The sequence below is a fragment of the Camelus dromedarius genome, chromosome 9 (genome assembly GCF_036321535.1).
Source record: "Camelus dromedarius isolate mCamDro1 chromosome 9, mCamDro1.pat, whole genome shotgun sequence".
Classification (NCBI taxonomy): Eukaryota; Metazoa; Chordata; class Mammalia; order Artiodactyla; family Camelidae; genus Camelus; species Camelus dromedarius.
In genome coordinates, this window is record NC_087444.1 from 65,873,566 (window position 1) to 65,897,364 (window position 23,799).

Below are 23,799 nucleotides of genomic sequence, written 5' to 3' on the forward strand. Positions count from 1 at the left end.
TTTTTGTTTTTTTATGTGAAGTATTTCTGTGTTTTTATTGCAATTTGCTGAGTCCTGAGTTGTGCTATTTGAGTATTTATTATGACAACACTTTAACTAATGGCAACAAAGAATCTTTTCCTAAGAAAATTAGAGTTTCAAGACAAGTATCCCCCCCAAAAAGAAGAAAACATCTCACTCTCATGAAGTCAACATATCGCATTCTGTCTGCACTTATGAGGAATGAAATTGGCAACCGAGTGAGACCTTGTTGGTATAATGATGCAAAAAGTAACCAGTGCTTCTCAACAAGGCACTGCTTTTCTGACTTCTGCGCTATCACTAGGTATTTTAAAAAACAATCTCTTATTAGTATGCTGCACACTGGCCCAGTTGTGCAGTTCTAATTGTTGGCCATTTGTTTATAGCACCAGGAAGGCACTGCCGAGTTCCGTTTTAAAGACAGTAACATTTTTAGTGAGATTAATCACTATGCAATAATTAGCGTTCATTCACCCAATGTAATCCATTCGCTTTAAAAACTAAAGATCCAGTTGTATACCAAGGCCAATTTGTTATAAAGTTAGAGGAAATGTACAACAAAGTTAAAAAACGTTTTCCTTATTTACACAAAGATATAATATGGGATTTCAGGGGCTATGATTAAATAAATGAATTTCTTTTCAGACAGTATTGTCTCAGATTTTAAATTACCTACAATTAACTTCTTAAATAATTCTGAATACTAGACCATTAAGAGAAACTTAATTAAAAAATAAAAACATACATGAAATTTACACACTGGCTTTTTTTTTTTACTGCTCTTTCATTATCAAAAGTTCCTCAGTCTTACTTCCTTATCTATGGTAGGACCAACAAGAGTAACTTATTACCTGAAATCTGTCCCAGATCGCTATTTTGAGAGGGAGTATTTGGTATCTTTCCTTCTCTGTAGTCGACAATCAGCTGGTAAATGCTATATATAAAATAATGTGATAAATAAATATTACTACTTGAATACTAATATGAAATATAATTACCAAATGTATTAAATTCTTAGATTATTTCAGATAATATCAGAGATATCAAAACTTCAATTGTCCCATATACGTCAAATTTGTACAATCTACAAACATTTAAATTTAGCATGTGTAATTAAAGAAGAAAAAAATTAAAGTGAAGTAGTCAGGAACTGAGGGTAGTACAGCTCAGTAAGTTATCTAGAGTGAGCCTGACATATGGAAAGTGTCTCAAACTCAGAAGTCCCAGCTCTATAACCAACAGCTATTTGTTGCTGGAAAAGCTGCTTCTCTTCAGCCCAAAGTCTTCCTTTATACAACTGGGATCTTACTGTCTTCTTAGGCAGTTGGTTATTAATACTCATAAGGGTATTATGAAGATTTAATGAGATAATGTACCCCCCCAGATGCTCAGAGAAAGCGTGGAAGAATGGAAAAATTTGTTCTTGAACTTTAATGCTGGAACTATTTGAGAATCCCAAATAAAACCCACTGTGTGTTTTTTTCACAGGTGTAATATTTAAATGTGGCAGTTTTCAGGACAACGTTACAAATTATGCTGATTAGCTGTTCTTCGTGGTTTATACTTCAGGGCACCTCAGCTACTATATAATTTGTAGCTAAATTTATTTATAAATATATGACCTCATACAAGCATATGTATGAGAACTAAACAAGCTGTCACGCTGGTTTACGTGTCGATCACCATGAAGACCACGGAAACTGGATCAGCACAGGCGTCCCGGGAGCAGAGGTCAATCATGACCCGACTGCAGGACCAGTTTCTTTTTCCTTTTCTTCTTTTAAAATTTTAGTAAAGGTCTTTAGAGAGCAACGTCCAGACCCCAGACTCAGCTGCCAAGGAGATCCTGTTAAAACCAGTTTTAGTACCAACACTGCAGCAACAGAATCAAGGGAAACAAGAGAATGATTAGAATGCCCTCGCCCTGCCCCAATGCCTTGTGGGAGAGGACTGTCACTGTGATCTTAGGGAATCCCTCAGGCTCTTGGAAAATTCAAAAGGAAGATTATAGAAGAAAGTCCCCAAAGGAACATACAGGATTTTCTGCTCAACTAAACATTTCAAGACCTAAAGAATTAGTTAGAAAAATCAGATATGTGACATTATTTGTACCTCCATGCACAGGGGTTACACTGGAATGAAATGGAGAACAATAGGATCCCTAAGGATAAAGGTCTTACAAAGCCTGAGATAAAGAACCCTGTGCCCACTGCTCCATCTCACTAGTCTGGCCTTTTGCTGGTTTCCAGCTGATGATGTGGAGTGTCTCACTGCCATCCCCAAAGTGCCTGCTCCCAACTACGAACTCTCACCTGTCACATAACAAGTAACAGTTAGGTCATTTCCAACCTCAGTTAAGAGATACTTGGCATTTTAATGTAAACACTTACTGTTCAAACCCATTAGAATAAGCATATTGTTCAGCAGACCATCCGCGTGAATCTTGAGAATAGGGACTAACACCTTCCTGAAGAAGTAACTTGACTATGTCCGGGGAGTCATGAAATACAGCAAGGATGAGTGCTGATCTAAAAGAAAAAAGAGAGAACTTCACCCTTAGGAACTTAGTTAGCTTCACTTAAACAGTTAACTTGATCTATTTTACCAAGTTAATATCCTGCCCACCCCTGGAGAACTGACCATTTACATGCTCAAGTGCTCATCTCTGCAAATTACCTCCAAGGCCAAAATGGAGGGATAAAAAAGAAGCCTCCTGTCCTACTTGGGTAGCACACAGTAGAAGTTGCTAATTTAAAGTCCTCTGATGGACAGGAAAGGATGCTGAGGTCACTTGTCTGAAGTAGGTAAAGATTTAAAGAAAGGATTCCCCATTTCTTCCCTAGTCTGAAATATAATACTTTAAAATCAGCTAGAGGTCACGTAAGGAGAAGCTGTCTGCAGGCTGAAAACAGTAATATGAATAAAAATGGCAGTAAAACTAGTCACGGCTGCAGTTAACACGCTGAGAAGCACGTGCCCGGCACTAACCTGAATAGTCTACGTATGGTCTTTCTCAGGCACAGCCGCCCTGGAAGGATGTACGACGACCCTCCTTTACGTGTCAGGATACATATTTGTTGATAAGTCATGTCTACCCAGGCAACACACCTGCCCAACAGGAGAGCTGGGAATTCAAACTCGTCTGACTCTAAACCCCGGCTCTTTCCTCTTTATCACCCACCAATGACTTGTCTTCTTTAAAGGGAATGTTTATTCAATAATTAGAGCTATTTTTCTTCCTCCTACCATTATCAATTAAAAATAAGAACTTTAAAACGTACTAGAAATGAAAAAGGATAAAAACTGATGAACCCACAGTATCTGGTAATAGTTACTCACTGAGTGATACTCACTTAGTGATAACCTAATAACATCAGTATCCTTCAAAGAAAGTAATTTAAAGCAGAGTCATCCAAAAGACAAAACAAACTCCTTTTTATTTAATATGTATCTTTTAAGACAAAAATATATGCCAGGAAGTGGTTAAAAAATTATAAAAGAATGAAGAAATTCTACACTGTCTCATAAGCAAAATTAAAATTAAAGTCCGTACTAATAAAAGTAAAATGAAATCCCTGAACTGTTGTAAGATCACATGACCAAGAAAATCAGGTTGCAAATGACATCAGTCACTATTACAAAGGAAGATGAATCCTGCTGCATACTGTTCTTTGTGACACCCACGCAGAATATTTGCTCTTCTACCTAACTGATGATGTGTTGATTCTAAGTTAATCCTCTTCTTCTTAAGTTAATCTTTCTGATTGGCTGTTATTACTCTAGAACAACATTAAGGTTTAAAAAAAAACAGAGAGAACCAACTACTGTACCTTTGCACGTTGTCGACTGCATGTACATTTGCCCCGTTCTCTATCAAAAATCTGACCATTTCCTTTTTGTTCTCCTTGACAGCGAGTAAAAATGGTGTCAAATTACTCTGTAAAACAGCAAAAACAGTTGATAATGTACAAAATTACATATAATTTTCAAAACTGAATTTAAAAACTTAAGTCTCTGAACTTAAACATATACTATAAAGTAAATATCAAGCAGCCCCTTCCTCTTTGCCCCTCTATGCTCCTTCCCTTTAAAAGGCTCCTCCTTGATCTCTTCGAAAGTTTACCTGTAAAGTCATTCTCTGAAACTCACTTAAGACATTCGCTGGTTCCAAGAACCTTTGCTTCTATCGCAGTGTCTATCAGGCATTCTGTAGTTACCTTACTGCTCAACGACTACTTCTGACCCTCTAAACACTGCTCCAGAGAGAACCATTTAGCTACTGAGTCAAACATTTTTAAGGAGCCATGCTGAGTAGAAAGATACCATATTGTCTGCAACATGCATAGCCTATCCAATTATAGCTATGACTAATCCCATAAAGCTTGCAGACATTCCAATGGGAATATGATTATTTGCATGTAAAGAAAAAGGTTTCCTTAAACCAACTTATAAATTCTAATTTGAAAAATCCCATCCCACTCTTAAGGGATTATTATAAAATATGAAATAGACTATAAATTAATATAGAGTGTCTTTAAAATCTTGAAATATTTATCAAAATATATTATACAACAGGAATTGTAAATTCAAATGCTTACAGAAGCAATGTAGGTGACCTGAGTAAGTGAAGGTCCCAGGTGAGGACAGCAAACCGGAGAACACATGTCCCACTGAGAAGGGACCCCCTCTGCAGGGCAGTCTGCTAAGAGCCTCGGCTCAAGGGGGACCAGATTTGATTCTTCAGGAGAAGTTCTGAAATGCAGATTTCTGCACGAGTCTGCTAAATTTTCAATGTTGACTCAATGTGTGGGGACAAACTGAACATATCCAGGGCCATGTTTAGTCTATAGCCCACTTGTGTTTTTATGTTTGTTGTGTTTCCAACAGTTCGGTATAAATCAAGTATTTGTATGTAAAACCTTGCCTTTCTTTAGTATCATATGTCTTACACACAAAAACACTGGGCCCCAACATGTAATAAAAATTGTGATTAAGACTCATAATACCCAGTTTAAGAATATTTCCAATGCTACTAAAACTACAATTTATCTGTGTCAAATTCTCCCTGATTGTTAATGAAATGTATAATTAAGATTAAGGATTAAGAGGCATAAACAATCAGGTATAAAATAAGCTACAAGGATGTATTGTACATCATGGGGAATAGAGCCAATAGTTTATAATAACTATAAGTGGAACATAAACTTTAAAAATTTGTGAATCACTAAACTGTATACCTGTAACATATAATATAGTACATCGACTATACCTCAATTAAAAACATAAGATATTGTAAAATAAATACATTTTAAAAAGCTTAAAATACCCCCTTCAAGAATTTTTCCATTGCCTACTAAAACTACAATCTACCTGTATCTAATTCTGCCTGATTGTTAATCAAATGGATAATTAGTTCAGAAGCTGGCCAAAACTAAATTATTAAAACAATTCCAATTTGTTACTAATGTCATGGGTTTTGATGTTTAAAACTGCCATCTTGCATGGTGTATTTATATATAATTGAATATGACTCATCCATAAAAAAGAATGAAACAATGCCATTTGCAGCAACATGGAAGGACCTAGAGATTCTCATACTGAGTGAGGTCAGTCAGAAAGTGGAAGGCAAATCCCATAGGGTATCACTTGATATGTGGACTCTAAAATACGATACAAATGAACTTATTTACAAAACCGAAATTGACTCACAGACATAGAAAACAAACTGATGGTTACCAAAGGGGGAAGGGGGTGGGGGAGGAATAAATTAGAAGTTTTGGACTAGCAGATACAAACTACTATATATAAAATAGATGAACAACAAGGTCCTACTGTATATACTACAGGGAACTATTCTCAAGATCCTGTAGCAAACCATAAAGGAAAAGAATATGAAATATATAAGCATGGAAGACCCCACGGTGTACATGGAGGGCCATGTGGCCACCAGCACAAGCGAATGACCCTGCCGGATGTCAAACATGACCTGAACTCACTTGCCCAAATTCTAGGACCTGGGATCCTGGGGTGCTCAGGGCCTGTGGCTTGCTGCCTCCCCTGCCCAGGTGCAGTCACCCAGCTCCCCCTACTGGGTACTGTGTTCCTTCCTCCTCCCACCCATCCCCTGTGGCACACCTGCCCCTGAAGGCAGCCAGGCCTTCACATCACTCCACTCACCGCAAGCCTTCATCTTCTGTAGGCGCTGAGCCTGCAACCCACTCCCAGACACTTCCTAAGGGGAAGTTTTTCCTTCTGGGGTAGAAGTGTGGCTGGGAGACAGAGATCTGCCCTTTCTGTGGGCACTACCTCTAGCCCCTGGCCTTGGCTTTGGAGTTGTTTCCATGATAACAGGGCCTGATGTATTGCATTCAGTATACATATTACTATAAATAAAACACTTGTAGCTAGAAAAGACCCTGTATTTCAAATATCTTGTAAATAAAGTTAGTTGAGCTATACCTTGTTTATCGCCTCGATATTTGCATGATGGCGGAGCAGCTGTGTTGCAATTGACACACTCTCTTCCAAGATGGCATAATGGAGAGCAGTGTTTTGACCGCCGTCCTCAAGATTTGGGTTAGCACCGTGTTCCAGCAGGATACCGGCACATCCCCTGTTCAGGGATTGTACAGCCTGTTGGTATCATGCCAAGAAACAGACTGTAAGTGCCAGGCATTCCAAGTTAACATTCACGCAGCGCTCGACTGTTGTTATGTTTAAAACAGATAAGTTAATTTTTATTCTAAGTAATTAAATCGAATCCATCTCACGTGGACACTGTTGGCAGCTACATACCCTGATGAGAGCTGTCGTCCTTTCCTTGTCACGAGCATTCAGATCACAGTTGAACTGGATAAGGAGAGCCACCACTCCTGGACAGCCGCTGATGCAGGCCAAGTGTAGCGGAGTCCTGTGAACATGAGAGAACTTTTTAGGGAATAGAGCACACTACTTCAAAGATACAATTATTCATGTAATTGGAAACATTCAACAGCATGCTATTCCTACCCCTTTAAAACTAACATTTAGTCTTCTTATCTTAGTTCTTCCTATGGAGAGAGAACAATATTTATTAGCTCTTATTACTCAGCACTTTAATGGAAGAACAACCTGTTTGAATAGAAAGGGCATGCCGTTGAGATTCAGCTCAACTTGGGTCTGACTCCTACGTTAACACTGTCACTCATTAGCTCTCACTTAGCCTGTCTGTGCCTCCGTGTCCTCATCAACAAGATGGGCATGAAGTGGTAGTTATCTTACAGGACGCCACTGTGAAGCTTAAATGAAAAGCTATGCAGAGTGTCTGGCAGTTTCTTGCCCAACATAACAGCTCAATCATTCTTAGGTAATATTATAATTGTTACCGTTACTATTTCACAAAGACAACATTTCAATTAAGTAAAATGAGAGTATATCTACTTTGCTGCTGCAAGGATGAGAGACAACCCTGTACTTCAATGATTCTAACATGTTCATTTTCTCACACTTCAACATCTCTGACATGGGAAGGCAATTTAAAATTCATGTCTTACAACCATAGTTGGCAGCTCCTCCCAGGTCCGCCCCCTCGTCCCGCCACTGTTACCTGCCATTCTTGTCTCTGCTGTCTACGGCATTTTTCTTACGTGACAGCAACTTCCGCAATGTTTCATCATAGCCTGAACATGCAGCTCTGTGGAGCTTTGGTAGCTCACGCTTATCGATGATGTACGAAGGCTCAGGTCTCTCAAGATTCCTGAGGCCCACCCAGCTCGTGAACTTAATCACTTTCTTCATGATCCTGCCTTTCGCCTTCCGACACCACACCCTTCCCGCTTGGCCTCTTGCCACCTCCCAATGTCAGCGCTAGCGCTATGGAAAAGCCACAGAGATCGCGCTGCCACACCTTGGCTGCGAAGCTCAGAGGCTTGGAATGTTTGGTCCGGAACACTCGTAGCCTAGCAACAGACCTGACCCTCAACTGCCCCTCAACTGTCCCTCCAGAGCCAGTGACCCTGCACGTGGTCACGGAGGCCCGGAGGCCCAGTGTGCCCCGTGTGCACGTGGGAGCCTAAGCCATTTCAAATCTCTGCAATGGCTTGTGGGCCATTTTAGATTCCTTTCAGATGTCAGTGCTAGGTGGCTGAGTGTTTCGGGACATTTCCAGAAGTGAGGCTTGCCCCTGAGAAAGTCGTGTTTGTATATGACTGTGGTTAGAGTAGGGTGGAACTACAGGATGCTGAAGGCCTCGTTCCCCAGAGAGCTCCCAACCAAAAACCTCTCCATCTCCTATCGCTCACTTTATTCCTTTCCTCATCCCTCTGGGCCCCAGCCAATCTCCAGGGACTTTAGCAGATGGAAACAGCAGGAAGCTGTTTTCACGGTTTCAGAGACTGTGGCAATATGCATCATTAAGTACAGACATGAGAAACCAACACACGCTCTGAAGATGAAATGAAAATTTGTTTCTGCATGTCTGCTGCCCCTGCTCTGTGTCTCAGACTTATGTTACACGCTTTCTTCACTTTTATTTTATTTTTTGCTTTTATTTCCACCAATTAAATCTTTAATCAATCCAAGATTTATTTAGGAGCATGGTACAACATTTGAGGACTTTTTAACCATGTACAAAAGCACCACGTCAGTGACTCAGCGAGACCACGCTGCTGGCTGACCTCTTGCAGGAGGGTTGGAAGGCAGGGCAGGCCTCTTCTTCCTGCCTAGCTCCTTCCTTCCTCCCTCAGCTGGGTAATTATGGTTTCTGACCCTGCCGGGATCAAAACTGCAGGGGTGCACCAGCTCCTCCTGAGTGGCTGATACTCCTGGGAGCTGTTCTTGAGTGGACAGGACCTGGCAAGTGTTTTAAAGCTGACTCTCTCAGGGGCACTTCTGTGCCCACACCTACAGTGGTGGGCAGGAGGGGATTATTCAATTATCATGAGCAATTATTAATGACTACATATCATTTTAAATTTCATAATCAGAGTACATAAAGAGACCTTTGGAGGTAATCCAGTACAGCACCCTTTGAAAAGAGTGTTTTTTCTAAATATACTCGAGTGAGGAAATTCACACTTTCCTGAGGAGTCCTGTGATCTCAGAGGACATTCACACACACAGACAAAACACCCATGACACATGGGCTCGGGGAGATGATGCAGGCTTGGGGAGATGCTGTGGCCTTCGGGAGATGTGGGCTTGGATAGATGATGCGGGCTTGGGATATGATGTTGGCTTGGGGACATGTAGGCTCAGGTACATGACCGGGCTAGGGGAGATGATGTGGACTCGGGGAGTTGTGAGCTCAGAGAGATGTCTCTGGCCAGGGGAGGTGACAAGGTCTCAGGGAGATGACATGGCCTCGTGGACATTATGTGGGCTTGGGGACATGATGTGAGCTTGGGGAGACGTGGGCTTTTGGAGATGATGTGGGCTTGGTGAGCTGTGGGCTCAGAAAGATGACGCCTGCTCGGGAAGATGATGGTGACTTGTGGAGATGACATGGACTTGGGGAGATGTGGCTTTGGAGAGATGATGCGGGCTTGGGGAGGTGAATAAATTTTTAAACTCTCTTCTTTTTATATTTTGCTCTTCATACGGAAGAGCCACAGGACCTAAACTGTTAAAAATCTTTAGCTAACGGATCCCAAAACAACAACTTTTGCTTCTTTCTCATCAAGGTAAATCTCTGTACATCTCTTGAGTGCTGACGACATGACAGCTGTGTTTAGGTACTGGGGATATAAGGTGAAAAGGAATGGTTATTGTCCTTGAGGAAGTTTTATTTTTTCTCTGGACTGAGAACCCTAAGTAGACGGTTCCAATGCAATGTATTAAAGTACAAGGAGGTATCAAGAAGGTACAGCTTCAAGGACTTGAAACCTTCACACTCGGCAAGTGGCTGTGCTGGAAAGATTTGTTTTCCAGGTTTTATCAGAAATAATTTCACACCATTTCAGTGTTAAAAATCTGTCATCCCTGCCAACATCATCTGCACAATGGAAATGTGTGAACTACCACAAAAGGGGATTTGAAAACAAATTCAAGGGGAAAAAAAATAACACCGTTTCTTTTATCACCATCCACACAGTCCTCTACCTCCTCAGTGTAAAAGGTCTGTACACATTCTTTTGAATGGCGAATGATGTGGACTGAGGTAAAGAAAAGCCTTCAAATTTCTGTTGTAGACTCAAGATCTAATTTGTCCAGACTTGAAGTCTGCCTTAGCACAGAGACTTTAAGGGGAAAATGTAAAGTGAAAAAGCTTTGACTACCCTTAGAAGAAACAGGGTAGCAAATAGGGAACTTGAGAGAACCAAAACAACAGTTCATCTAGTCAACAGGTTACTTCCTGTTTTCTGGGGCTGTAAAGGTAAAAGAAGACAGGTCAAAACCTCCTAAAAGCAGACAGAAATTCTCAGTTTCTCAATGCTTAGAGAAACAAAAAGTTGCTTTAAGCACACTGTGAAGTTTTTCTTTCAGTATTCGTCAAATTTTGAAAATATACAGGGTGTGAGCCTGGAGATTTGGCTCTGAAGCACAGAACTAGAGTCACAACAGTATTTCATTCCAAAGAAAAAGAGGACTCACCAGGCTGTAAACCAGATGTCTGGGAGAGCCATACCCTTGAAACAAAGATGAGCCAGAGACAGACTGTGTAACTTAAATCCAAACTCAGCTTCAACCCATCCTCCGTAGTAACACAGCCTTCTTAGAAGGACACCAGTCACTGGACTGGGGACCTCCCTCTATTTCAGTATGACCTCAGTAATTACTAACACCTGCAAAGATCCTATTTCCAAGTGCGGTCACATACTGAGATTCCAGGTAGACATGAATTTGGAGGAAAACTCTTCACCCCATTCCAGTTGGTACGCCCCAAAGAAAGGGATTCTGCTTCTTTGCTAGAATAAAGAAAACTCTGAAAGTCATCATCATACTACTGGCAAGACCATTCAGGAAGACAGACACCACTCCAAATATTTGAAACAGAATTGATTTAATAACATTGGTTACAGTGGCACTTGGAAGGTTGCAGCAGTCAAACCGGGGAAGAGGAAGTAACGCAGACGTTAGCACAGAAACAGCCCCTCCCACTCCTGCATGTGAGCAGAGGGAAGTGATGTTATCAGAGCCCAGGGATGCCAGCCACCCAGCAGCAGCTAAAGCAACAGTGAGCCTGCCAGGCACAAAGCGGACCCCTGTGGGGACAGAGCAGCCAGCAGGGGTGGATCACGGTGGGAAAGGGGAGAGAGCAGGTGGGGGGACCCTGGCTTTTCCTTCCCACTGCCCTCTAACTACCCACCCAACCTCCATTTGCCAGGCACAGCTGGAAGCCAACATCACCTGGGAAAATCAGCCTGAGAATGCTGACACCTCTGCCAAGCAAGAGAGAGGCTGGGAACAGATCGGTGGGCAAACTGGCCATGGCCATCCCAGCAAACATGGAGGGAGGTTAAAAAAAATCCTCAGATGTTGCTTATTAGGATTTAAGCTTAAAATTAAATGTCTTAAGGAGTTAGGCATAGCCTCAAGTGCGTCCACTCTGTTCAGTCTCCTCACTGACAGGAAATGTTGCTTTATTCTTAATTTTTGGAAAACGGACAATATAATAAAACAGTTAATGGACTTAGGAAAATCCTTTAAAAATCTCAGTAAATTTTTAAAATGTGTGCAGCCTCACGTGATACATATGGTATTGACCTAAAATCCTAAATATCTGTTTTCTAATTTCACCCCTCCTCTGGGCTTGTTTTGAGCTTATATAGAAGCGTTATTCTGTCAAAGAAACCACATTAAGAAAGCAAATAACTAAAAGTCTCCTTTTTCTTTCCTCCTTCCTTCCCATTAGAATTAAGAAATGTAATGAACGTGAGAGTCTACAGCCTCCTTGAAAAAAATCCCCCTACACATTCTGATTCCAACTTTCTAAGCCATTATACAGCATTGTAGAGCATTCTGATTCTCCTATTAAGGTACAGAAAAAAATGGTTTCACCATGCACTGATTTAGTAAACAGAATGGAAATGATATCAACATTGATATTTTGTGAATTATCTACGAGCCGAGTACAGCTCAGTATGTCCAGTAAGAAAGAGCTGGGGGGAGGGGTAGGAAGAATGAAAGAAGGGGAATAAAGTGCTTTGAAAACAATGTATTGACTTCAAAGCTATTAAAAACCATTCCATTTCGAGCAGATGCCAAACCGCACTCCCTGCCAAGTCTCTGTATTTTCATTGTTAATGATACAGAAATAAATGAAGACCAGTGTATCTCAATAAGGATATAAATCCCATGAGGACAAAGCATGTTCACCAATTCTCCAGCATACAGAGTAATGCTCAGAGCATATGCTAGATAAAAATGACAGATCAGATGAATAAACGGCAGCTTCCCTGAACACAACAGCCAGAGTGCACCGCTTATTCCTCTGCGATCCCACAAAATCTAGCTTCTGTCACTGGTGTGGATCCCATCAGTCTGCCTGGTACATAGTACCCTGTGCCCTGTGTTGTCCTCCCCAGCCCCCATCGAGTAGTTGAATACAGAGAATGGCTAATTTTTTTCATGGTAACAGCTCATGCTGTCCTCAAAACATGTCTCCGGTTGTTTCATGCATGACCATCTCATCTCTAAACGGGATTGTCCTCATTTCTGTCCTCCCTTAATTTATAGTGTGGCCTCAGGTGGGTCAGAGCTGCTTTGAACTGGAGCCTGCTGTCTGGAAAAGGAGATGGTTGGATCACATGATCCAAAGCCCCTTCTAACTCCAACAGGCTATGATTATCTTAGGGCCTGAAGGTAAAAGACTAAGAAGGCCAACAGGGTCCAGGTTTCCAAATGACTTCCAGTTTGGTGCGTTCCATTAATTTGTAAAGTCAGTTGTTATGTGCTGCCGGTAACACTGGTTTATATTCAGAGCAGTGGGGAAGTTTCCATGTAAAACACAAGAAGTACAGCATGGCAATGAAGCATCCATCCTTTGACGACAATCTGATCTGAAAAACAGGACAACAAAACCAAAGAACTGCTAGGGGTAAAATATGTTGATCTTTCGTGTCTTAGGGCAGAGACACTACTGAGGAGCTCCCCACCAGACATAAATAAAATCCTTTAATGCAGAGGTAGTTTGTTACAGTCTCCACAAATGATGCAGTCCCAACACCAAAGGAAAATGCATTAGTATCAGATGTAGAATTTCCAAGACTTCTGTGTTTAAGTTTTTCTTTAAACAGCTACCTAATATTAATTTATTATCTCTTCAGTGAGTGTTTACTGACTACCTGCTGTCCAGCTGTGGACTCTGCACTAGGAGCTAGGTGAGTTTGAGCAAGTTATTCCACTTAACTTGTGCCTGAGTCTTTTCATCACTTGAAAGGGGATAATGTTAGTGCCCGATTCACAGAGTTGTTGTTTGGATTAAATGAAGTAACAGGGACAAAACCCTAGAAGAGAGACTAACACATAGTTAGCAACATTTAAGTGACTTTTGTTGCTAAAGGTGTTACTGCTGTTGTTTTTTACTGTTACTTTCCCATGCAAGGCACTCAGCTAAATGTGTTGGAGAGCTTTTAAAAAGATATTACGGGGGGGATGGGAATGACTAAGCAGAGAACAGAGGATTTTCTGGGCAGTAAAAATATCCTATGATATTCTAATGGTAGATACATGTCATTATATATTTGTCCAAACTCAAAGACAGTACAACACCAAGAACGATTCCTAATGCAAACTGCAGACTTGGTGTGATTGTGATGTTTGGATGCAGGTGCAGCAATGGTAACAAATGCAGCCTTCTGCTGGGGGAATGTTACCAATAAGGGAAGCTGTGGGGGAGGGGGAGGAAGGAGCACACCAAATATCTCTGTCCCTTCCCCCCAGTTTTGCAGTAATCCTAAAACTGCTCAAAAAATTGTGTTAAAGCACACAACATAATATCCATGTCTCACCCCTCAAAAAAATCTGAAGTCATAGAAGTGACAAATGACTGTATTAAATGGTAAAAGTAATAATGCCATGAGAGAGGAAAAGATAAGATGCTATGAACATTTAGAAAAAGAATTACTTGCAAAAGTTTCCATTCTAGCCCTTACCACACAATGTGATTTTTTTTAAAAAAAAAAACATGCTTTCTGTCCCTCCTACCCATCCCTAGTGGACTGAAAGTCACTTGGAAGATAAGTGTATGGCTAATTCATTTTTCACTCACTTTGTCTTGCAAAGAACATGATATAAAGGAAGATTTCAATAAATCTTGATTTAACAGGAGTAAACATCACTAAGCTCACGTTCAGATAGTTATCATTTGACTGTGAACTGGGCATCCACATAGAGATGTCTGGAAAGAAGTCAGAAATAGCAATTAAAGTTTCTTAAGTAAAGGAAGGGCCTTGCATGGAGTCCTATACTTCAAGAAAATATTATAGTTGTCTGCAGGATTATCAAAAAGGCAAGAGGTCACTTAAATTTTCCAGTGTTATTCCAGTGTCAAGAAATTTAATCCAACATACTTTCAATTTTCCTTGAGTTTTACATCTTTACTAAGATTCATAAAAGTTTTTTTTTTAAACCTACTTCAAGTCCATTATTGGAGTGGTACCACTTGGCTCATTATTAAAATAAAATAATGTTTGGACATTTGAAATGTGAGGCCATTTAGCAGATACTGAATTTTATGACTTCTTAGATAATACTCATGTTGTAGATACTCTCAGAAAGAGGGACCTTGGCTAAAAAAATTTTATTACAGATTCTGTGACTGGTTTCCTATCCATCTAATCCTCTCCGTGAGGATTTGACTAAAATCTATAACCTTTGGAAAGTAATTTAGGGCAACAGTTCCCAGTTACACAGAAAACAGAAATAATATATCAGCCCCCTCCAACCTGCAGGCACTGCAGAAGCTGTAGTTCAGGTAAAACATTCTCTCTAAATGCTATCTTGCCACACCACCTCCCCAAATTGAGATATTTGCGAAGTACTTTCCTATATTGCAAGGCAGTTATTTACTTCCTTTATTTCCTTCTTCTCCAGAAGCTCAGAGTAATTAAAATGGTATTTCCTATTTATTTCTGAAAAGACCTTGAGACATTTGTTTCTGGCCATTTGGGAATTAATACTCTGAATCCATTATGACAAACTACAACATAAAAGAAACACACACTTGATAAAGCACAAAAAGTTTATTTTTTGAAATGCATTGCTAATCCAAAACAGAAGTGTGGAAAAAAATCCCCAAAAGTAAGAAGTGATGATGATGATAAGCTAAATGAAGGGCGATAAAGAGAGTAGAACCTAACCACGCAAAGGAAAATGGAACTGAAACCATTTAGCAGCGAATTGGCATGTATATTTAACACACACCTCTGACTTAAATGAGTAATAAACTGAATTCAATTCCAGCTGCAGCCAGTCCCCCCAAGTACTTGGGTAAGTAAGTTTACAATAGTTCCTTGTTCCAAGTACTGCACTTGTAGATTTTCTTCCCATTATGTTGAACAGGAGACAGCTGTTCCTAGGATTCCCCTTTAATTAAAGGAAATTACTTCCTTTCAACACTTGAGAAAGTAAGTTTTATTTTGTGGATTTGGGATCCTGAAAAATACCAAATACTTAGTAAAACTGGGGGACTGTAGGTTATTCACAAACATGAACTCTGTGGCTGCTGGCATTCCATGGATCCTATCCCAATCAACCCTATTCAAAATTAAAAATCACGGCAAACCCCAGGCCTGCCTCCCAGCCTGAACCGGGTAACAGCTGAAACACTCCTTTCTGTGCAGCAGAAAGGTGGCAAACGGCGGCGGCTGAGCCAGAGAAACTGCACTTTGCCCCCAGGCTGAGGGGCCAGGGACGCACCTGCCAGCCAGCAGCGACTCAAGAAAGCGAAAGGACTTCGGAACAGCGATGAGAGAAGAAGGGCTCACCCAGGCAAACTCCGCGACTCGCAAGCGCACCCCGCCCCCCCCCCGCCGTCCCGCCACCCGGAGGCGGGGAGCCCGCCCGCAGAAAGTGAAACCGAGGAAACGCCGCGTCGGAGGCGGGGGGGCGACATCAGCCCGCCGACGTCCGGCCCCGTCCTTCCGGGATAAGCGGGGGAGGCGGGGCGGAGGCGGGCTTGGGACTGGCTGAGGCTCCGGTGGGTGGGTGGGTTCAGACTAAGGGGACTGCGGGTCGGCGTTGGGCTCAGTGGGCTCGAACGAAGGACTCTCGGGCAGCGAGTCGGCGCGGCGCCTCCTGACGGGTAGCAGGGTGGCGGGTCGCGGCTTCCCGGCCAGCCAGTGCCCTCCCCGCGCGGTCCCAGTCGGCTTCTCCTCGGATCCCTGTGGCCAGCGCCGCGGTGCGGGCCCCGCGCAGAGGCACCTGCTGCTGAGGGACCCCGAGGCCCGCCCAGGTGCTCGTGATGGGGCTGATCTTCGCCAAACCGTGGAGCCTCTTCTGTAACCAAGGTAAGAAGGATGGAGCTGCCCAACGGCTGGCACTGGAGGAAGTGGGTCTGGCCGCCGAAGGGGACAGCTCGGGAGGCAGGGCTCTCTGAGGACACTTGCGTTCTGAGACGCAGAGAAGTCAGTGAGTTAGTCAAGAGGGTAGGGTAAAAACTCAGTATTTAATGCTGGGAGTAGATGCTGGAGAGACGTGATGACGGGGAGAAATGGAGAGTCAGAAAAGGGGCATTTGGTCTCCCAAGAGCCAAACCAAGAATTTGGGGATTTTAGGGAAGGAAAGCGGAAAGCACCTAATGCTACCTGGAGGCACGTGCAGGGCCTTTTTCGTCTCTCGTTAAGCATCCTAAGTGTCCTGCCTGAGGATAAGTGTCTGCCTCCAAACCTATCAACTTTTTAAAACTAGTGCTGCTTTGTTTTCTGCCCTGCTCTTTAAGCCCGTGCGCCTTCACGTTCTCTTGTTTCGCCTGCTCACCAGGACTCGGGAATATGTTGTCCTGTAGAGATTCACGGGTTTCCTGGAAATCTTCATTGCAAACCGATTATTCCTCTCTTCAGTGCTGGAAAACTGAATGCTTTTGGTTCCATGTACTATGTTGCTTGTCCGTAACTAGTCTAGAAGTGGTTCTGAGACAACTAAAACTTGCAAGTCCAAAGGGCCGAGAAGTTGTAAAACCTGTTGTGAGTCAGAGTGACTCAGATGTGATGCCTTCTGAAGAGAGAAAATTGACCCACACACAAAGGGCCAGCAATAGGTAAAGTTTTAGGCATTCTTTTAACAGAATGTTTTCTCAGTAGTTGAAGCCAATTTAAAAACTCAACTAGTTTCATTTTGCATTTAATGCCCAGGCCTAAAAAAAGGCAGTCTTTTATGGCCAATTTGTTACTGCTAATATGGTGTGGTTTTTTTTCCTGGACTTAATAAGTCATGAAGAGAATGAAATGGCTTTAGCTCACTTGTGCCGTAGATTGATAAGAATACTAAAATAGCCTTTTTTCAAGGTTACTAAAGATAGATACATACACATATACATTGCCTGCCTTCCTTCCCTGACCACTCTTACCACCCCGACACTCAGTCTCTGTCTTTACCATTTTTCTGAGTAACAGTTATCCCTGTCATCATATAAGCTTATTTGTTTACTTGTCTTCTTCTTTCAATCGAAACTCACTGAGGCATGAACTTTGTCTTACTACTTGTTGTAGCCCCAATACAAAAACTTCCAATTTTTTGTTTTGTTTCTCAACATAAAAATTTTATGTTGAAGTAACACAGACATTCTTTTAAAAAAGTTATATAATGTTAAAGTCTGAAAATGATGTATATTAGTCAAATGCCTTTAATGCCTTACCCTTTTTTCCCTAGTAGTTTACTTTGATATTTCTGGATAATGTGCATATATGGAAATTTTAAACAGTATAATTTGTCTTTTTAAAAAAATGGTAAAAATCAACATAGAATATTTTATTTATTTCAGGTGTACTAATTATTTATTATAGCAGAACAGAAAATACTTTGGCGCTTTTCCCTTATCACCCCTATATAGTATTTTGGCTTAATCCACACTCTGTCTTTTCATTATTGTCACTATAAAGTTTAGTTACTGCTGTGCTACAGTGTTCCCCTTTTTCCTACACCTTTTTTCCCCTAGAGTAACTAATATTTTATTGCCTTAGTTTTCTTTGTATGTTTGGTTAAGTCATTTCATGCTATACAGAAGCTCTCCTGCATGTTTGTCCACACACCTCTCTGCCCGGTCAGTGTTCCATCCTGCTCCAAGTTGGACCTGTGTCCCTCTCCGTGCCTGGTGCACCGCTGTTCTGGACATGTCCTTGCTATCATTCTAGGAATTTGCCTTCCTTTTCTGTTTTATTAGAACTTATGTTTTTCTTGCTTTACTCTTTGATGAAGCACATGCTTCAGACATTTCCTGCAAAGTTTTCCAAAGTGATCATTTTTCTGCAGTTTAAAATACTGAAAATGTTTTGGTCTGTCTTCCCTTTTGATTTATAATTGGGCTAGATACAGAATTCTGAGTTGGGAAAATGTTTCTTTCAGAATTTTGAAGATGTTGTCGTTGTCCTCCAGCTTGTAATATTGTTGTTAACACCAGTATTTTGCGACTTTTTTCTTAGTCTTTCTAGTAGATTTTAGAATCTTTCATTTATCCTTGGCGTTTTAAAATTTGAAAGAGTTGTGCCCTGTTATGTAATTTTTTGATTCATTGTGCTAGGCCTTCTGCACCTTTTTAACACAAAGTTGCATTTTTTTCCATTCTAGGAATTTTTTTTTTTTTTTTTTTTTTTTTTTTTTTTTTTTACTATTTAGGATTTCTACTTTCCTGAGAATCTTGTTGGTCATATGGTAGTAAATTGATTATCAGATATTCTTTTCCATTTTACTTTCACTTTTTTAAAAAAATAAGTTTGTGGGATATTTCCTTTATCTTCCAAATCTTTTGAATATTTGGTTCAGCTATCTTATTTTTAGTTTATAAATGCTTTTTCTTATTTGCTGTTTTTTAAAATTCTTGTGGCATTGCTTCATAATGGTATGTCTTAAGTGTCTTAAGTTTTTTTTTCCCTTCTGTTTCTATTTTTATGTTAGCTCTTCACTGGAAACTTTCCTCATAGATCTATTGGAAATAATTCTGTTGCATGAATATACTATGGCTTGTTTCTTCGTTTGCATCATAATAGGTTGTAGTAAGTGAAACTGTTAGATTTTCCAAAGTGATTATACCATTTTTGTACTTCGACCAGCAACATTTGACATTTCTAATTATTCCACATCTCTACTGACATGTGGTGTTGCCAGTATCCTAATGTCAGTCAGCCTGCTGGGTGTGCAGTGGTACCTCACTTTGCTTTCACTTTGCATTTCTTTGATGACTTTTGGGGGTTAAACACTTCTTCATGTGCTAATTGGCCATTTGTGTATCTTCTTTTGCAGCATGTTCAAATCTTTCCCCATTTTTTTGTTTTGGGGTTTTTTGTTTGTTTTTTGGTCAAAAAACTATTTATATTTATTTATATATTCTGGAATTGAGTGTTTTATAAGCTATATTTTGTGAATATTCCCCTTTTCCTCTACCATGGCTTCCCTATTCAGAGTCTTTTTTTTTTTTTTCCATATTCATTGTTTTAATGGGGATTTTTGCCAATGGAGTTTTTTGTTTGTTTGTTTGTTTTTTAACATTTTTGAATGAAGATTTTTTATTTTGGTGAAGCTTTAGCTTTTATGCTTAGGCCCATGAGCCATCTAAAATTATTTTGGGGGTTATGTGGGTAGGGGTTGTGATTTATTAATTGTTTAGAAGAATATCTGCTTGTCCCAGTATAATTTACTGAAGATTTTTCTTTTCCAGTGGATTACTTTGGAGTCTGTTAAAACTCAAATGATTTAAAACATTTTTTTTCTTTAAGTATAGTCAGCTTACAATGTTTTATCCATTTCTGGTGTACAGCATAATGTTCTAGTTATACGTATACATACATATATTCTTTCTTATTTTTTTCCTGGTAATGGCAAAGAAGTTGGTATCAAAATAACCTTCCAGCTGATAACAATGATAACTATGGACCAATTATAAAGTGGTTTGAAGGCACTAATGGATGATCAAAAGCAGGCAGAAACTGTAATGAATAAACCTTTGAAAGAAAGAAACCATACTGCAGTGAGATCTACATTAATCCAAGCTTTCCACTGTGTGCTCTGGTAGTTCATGCAGCACAAGGGGACAGATCTCAAGGAGAAAGCAGGAGTTACCCTGCACGGAAGAATCAGAGACAGAGTTCAGGGATACCAGACTGCTGTAAATTCAGGAAAAATCCAAGAATGAAGGAAGCATAGAAGAGCCCTGATGTTAGCATAAACCCCTGCTCAAAACCTTGGCTTACTACATTTTTGCAGGGTAAGACTGCAAGGAGCACAAAAGGAAAAGAAAGCTGGAACACTGAAAGAACTGAGCAAAGATTTCAGCAACTACTTGGCTCTGGAAAAACAGTTTTAAATTCCAGTCCTGTGCCACGTTAGAAGAACCTGGTTAAAACTTTGGTCTTCCTGTTGTAAACCCTAGAATGGCCATGTATTAGGGGTAAAGGCTGCATCCCAAGGCTTAGAGCAACTCCATATAACTTAAGGCAAAGCTGAGAACGAAGTAGAAATAATCTAAACAACTTAAAGGCAACCTGACAGAGGAATCGACATGACCCTCAGTAACTTAACCACCTACACTAGATTAAAACTCAGCAAACTTCAGAGGAAGAAAAAGGATCCAGCATCTTGATAACATATTATATTAAATTTTCCTGAGAAGAAATAGGAAAATGTAACCAATAAGGAAGATAAAAACTAGTCAACAGAAACAGACTGATACATGTCCCCTATGTTGAAATTAGAAGATAAGAAATTTACAATAATGATGATACATAGTTTTACAAATCTACAAGAAAAGGTGGAAATATGGGTGAAGGGACAGAGTATTCAGGAAAGATAAGGAAATGCAAACTGAAAAAGCCCCGTATATGAAATATAAAATGCACTGGATAGGTTTAACAGCAAATGAACATAAGGGAATAAAAACCAATAAACTGGAAGTCAGGTTAACAGAAATTACCCCAACTAAAAGAATTGAAAATCCTTAGTGAACTAGAGGATAGGATTTAAAATATAACTGAGAGTAGAGAAAAAAAATAGCTGTAGAAGTATAGACCAAAATTTCCCCAAATTTGAGCTAATACAAGTACCCAGTGAACTTGTTAAATTAACGGTTTTTGTTTTAGATTCTTTAGGATTTACTATGTACATAGTCATGTCACCTACAAATGAAGATAGTTCTCTTTCTAATCTGTAGCCTTTTAACTTCTCTTTCTTGCCTTATTGTTCTGGCTTGTGTCCTGTGCAGTGATAAACAGAAGTGGTGATGGGGGCATCCTTTCTTTGTTTTTGATCTTAGAGTAAAAAGCATTCAGGTTTTCACCATTGAAGGTGATGGTAGCTGTAAGTTTTTCAAAGATACTCTTCCTGAAGTTGAGGAAATTCCCTGGATTGCTAATAAACAGATTTATCATAGGCATTGAATTTAATTATTTTCCCATTTACTGAGATGATTATGTGTTTTTTCCCCTCATACTTTAAGTAGTAGCTTACATCCTTGATTTTAGACACCTTTTCACATAAATTATACAGCCTGACTTTTGAATACCAAATCAACTTTGCTTTCCTGGGATAAACTCTTTTTGGTCTTGAGGTATCATCTTTTCAAAATATTGCTAGATTTAGTTTTGTAATATTTTATGAAGGATTTTATATCTAGCTTCATGAAGGATGTTAGTGTGTAGTTTTCTGTTCTCATAGTGCCTTTGATTGTGGATAATGCTGGTCTTAGGAGTTGGGACGTGTTCTCTCCTACTGTATTGGTTGGCATAAAATTGTATGTTCTCTAATTGTCCTTTTAATGTCTGTGGAATTTGTAGTGATGGAGCCTCTTTTTAATTTTTTATATTGGTGCAATTTGTGTCTTCCATTTTTGAAATTAGTATATATAGCTATAGTTTATTAATTTTATTATTTTAATACATCAGCATTTGGCTTCACTCATTTTCTCTATTTTTCCTGTTATGTATTACACAGATTTCTGCTTTAGTCTTAATTTTTTCCTTTTACAAACTTTTGAGTTTAATTCACTTTCCTCTTTTGAGTTATTTAGGGTGACAGCTTAGATCATTGTTTTAGGCCCTGATTTAAAGGGATAAAATTTAACGGTGCTTTAGTTGCATTCCACACATTTTGACATGTTGTCTTAAGTAACATTCAGTTCAAAATATCTTCCAATTTACCTTAGGATTTTTGCCTTGATTCATTGATTATTTGGAAATGTGATGAATTTCCAAATATTTGGGGAATTTAGAGATATGTTTTTGATTTCTAAGTTAATTCTACTGTGGTCAGAGACCATACGCTATGATTTCAGTTCTTCTTAATTTGTTGATGCTTGTTTTATGGCCCAGTAAATAGGGTCTATCATGGTGAATGTTTCATGTAAAATATTCTATAAAGATGAACTAGATAAAATTGATTGTGTTTTCAAGCCTTCCATGGTCTTACTGATTTTCTTTCCCTTTGTTCTCTCCATTTCTGAGGGAGAGGTATTTATATCTTAAGCTGTAATTATATTGCTTCTTTCAGGTCTGTCAGCTTTGCTTCATGTACTTCATGCATTCTCAGTGGGGGTGATATTGCTCCTAAGGGAGCAAAATTGGTTCCAGGGAAAATGAAAAAAAGAAAACCTTAGATATTACAATGGTTTGTGGCCCTCCAAAGGGCAACAGACTATAAATAGATAATGGTATTAAAATTTCACAGAGGGGAGGCAGTTAGAAAAAAATATCTAAAAAGATTCTTTAGGGCAGTGAAAATGATAAAAAGCTTCTTGAAAAACACTGAAGTATTTTGAAGCTGGCAGAATTGTTATGACTTCTGATGATCTGTCCCTATTTATCACTATAATATTCCATGCTGTGAAATCTACTTTCATATATAGCCACTCGCATTTTCTTCTTAGTGTTTGCATGTGTAATAGGGTCAGATTCCATTTCTGATGTCTTACTGCTAACAACTTCCTAGACCCACTCCCTTTTTCCCCACTCTTGCCCCATACCTGGGCAAGCCTATAAGAAAACTTAGGATGCTGGCTCTGTTGGTGCTGGCAGGAAGTTTAAACCATGCAAGCCTTAGCTCACATACAGAACCCCAACCTGACCCATCCCCTAACCACAATAACCACCAAAGCCTGACACCCATCCTTGCTCTCTCAAGCCATTTTAGGACTAGCTTGGGAATCTTCCCTGCTCTCCCTAGGAAAGCCTCGTTATGTCAAATTTCAGTCTGGACATCTGAACCAAATTTTGGGTGAGTAGGGAGGGTTGGTATCACCCTCACATCGCAACCACCAGACAGCACGGTACACATTTTGTCATCTGTTTATATTTCATCTACCTGTGTTTTTACATTTTAATATACAGCACATAGTTCGGTCTTTCTTGTCATTTCAGATACTGAACAGTCATCTTTAGAAGTTTCATTTGGTTCTTATTTCAGTATTTGTTATCTTGCCTCATTATGTTAATTTTTGCTTTACATCCTTGATGATAATGAAGCCATTTACAATGGCTGTTTCAACATCCTTGTCTGCAAATTCCATTACCTCTACCTTTTAAAGTTTTTTTTAATTGAAGTATATCAATGTGTTCAATTTTAGGTTTGTTATTATTGACTGAGTTTTTTCCCCCTATTGAATGATTTTTTTTCCTGTTTACAGGTCATATTTTCCTGCTTCTTCATAATGTTTAATAA

General features: G+C 39.8%; 1 protein-coding gene and 1 long non-coding RNA gene across 2 annotated transcripts; one reads left to right on the top strand and one right to left on the bottom strand.

Moving 5' to 3' along the window:
* Nucleotides 1-789: 789 nt before the first annotated feature.
* On the bottom strand, nucleotides 790-7,937 carry LOC135322103 (ankyrin repeat domain-containing protein 7-like). Its single transcript, XM_064489649.1, has 5 exons — nucleotides 7,607-7,937; nucleotides 6,817-6,931; nucleotides 6,481-6,654; nucleotides 3,852-3,958; nucleotides 790-2,549 (listed from the first exon to the last, which is right to left on the bottom strand). Exons 1-5 carry the CDS (start codon nucleotides 7,795-7,797, stop codon nucleotides 2,408-2,410), a joined length of 729 nt encoding a protein of 242 aa, XP_064345719.1. The 5' UTR covers nucleotides 7,798-7,937; the 3' UTR covers nucleotides 790-2,407.
* Nucleotides 7,938-9,815: 1,878 nt separating this feature from the next.
* Nucleotides 9,816-11,521, top strand: LOC135322113 (uncharacterized). The gene is made up of 2 exons (XR_010382421.1): nucleotides 9,816-11,237; nucleotides 11,324-11,521. It is a non-coding gene; the product is annotated as an uncharacterized LOC135322113 (long non-coding RNA).
* The last annotated feature ends 12,278 nt before the right edge of the window (nucleotides 11,522-23,799 follow it).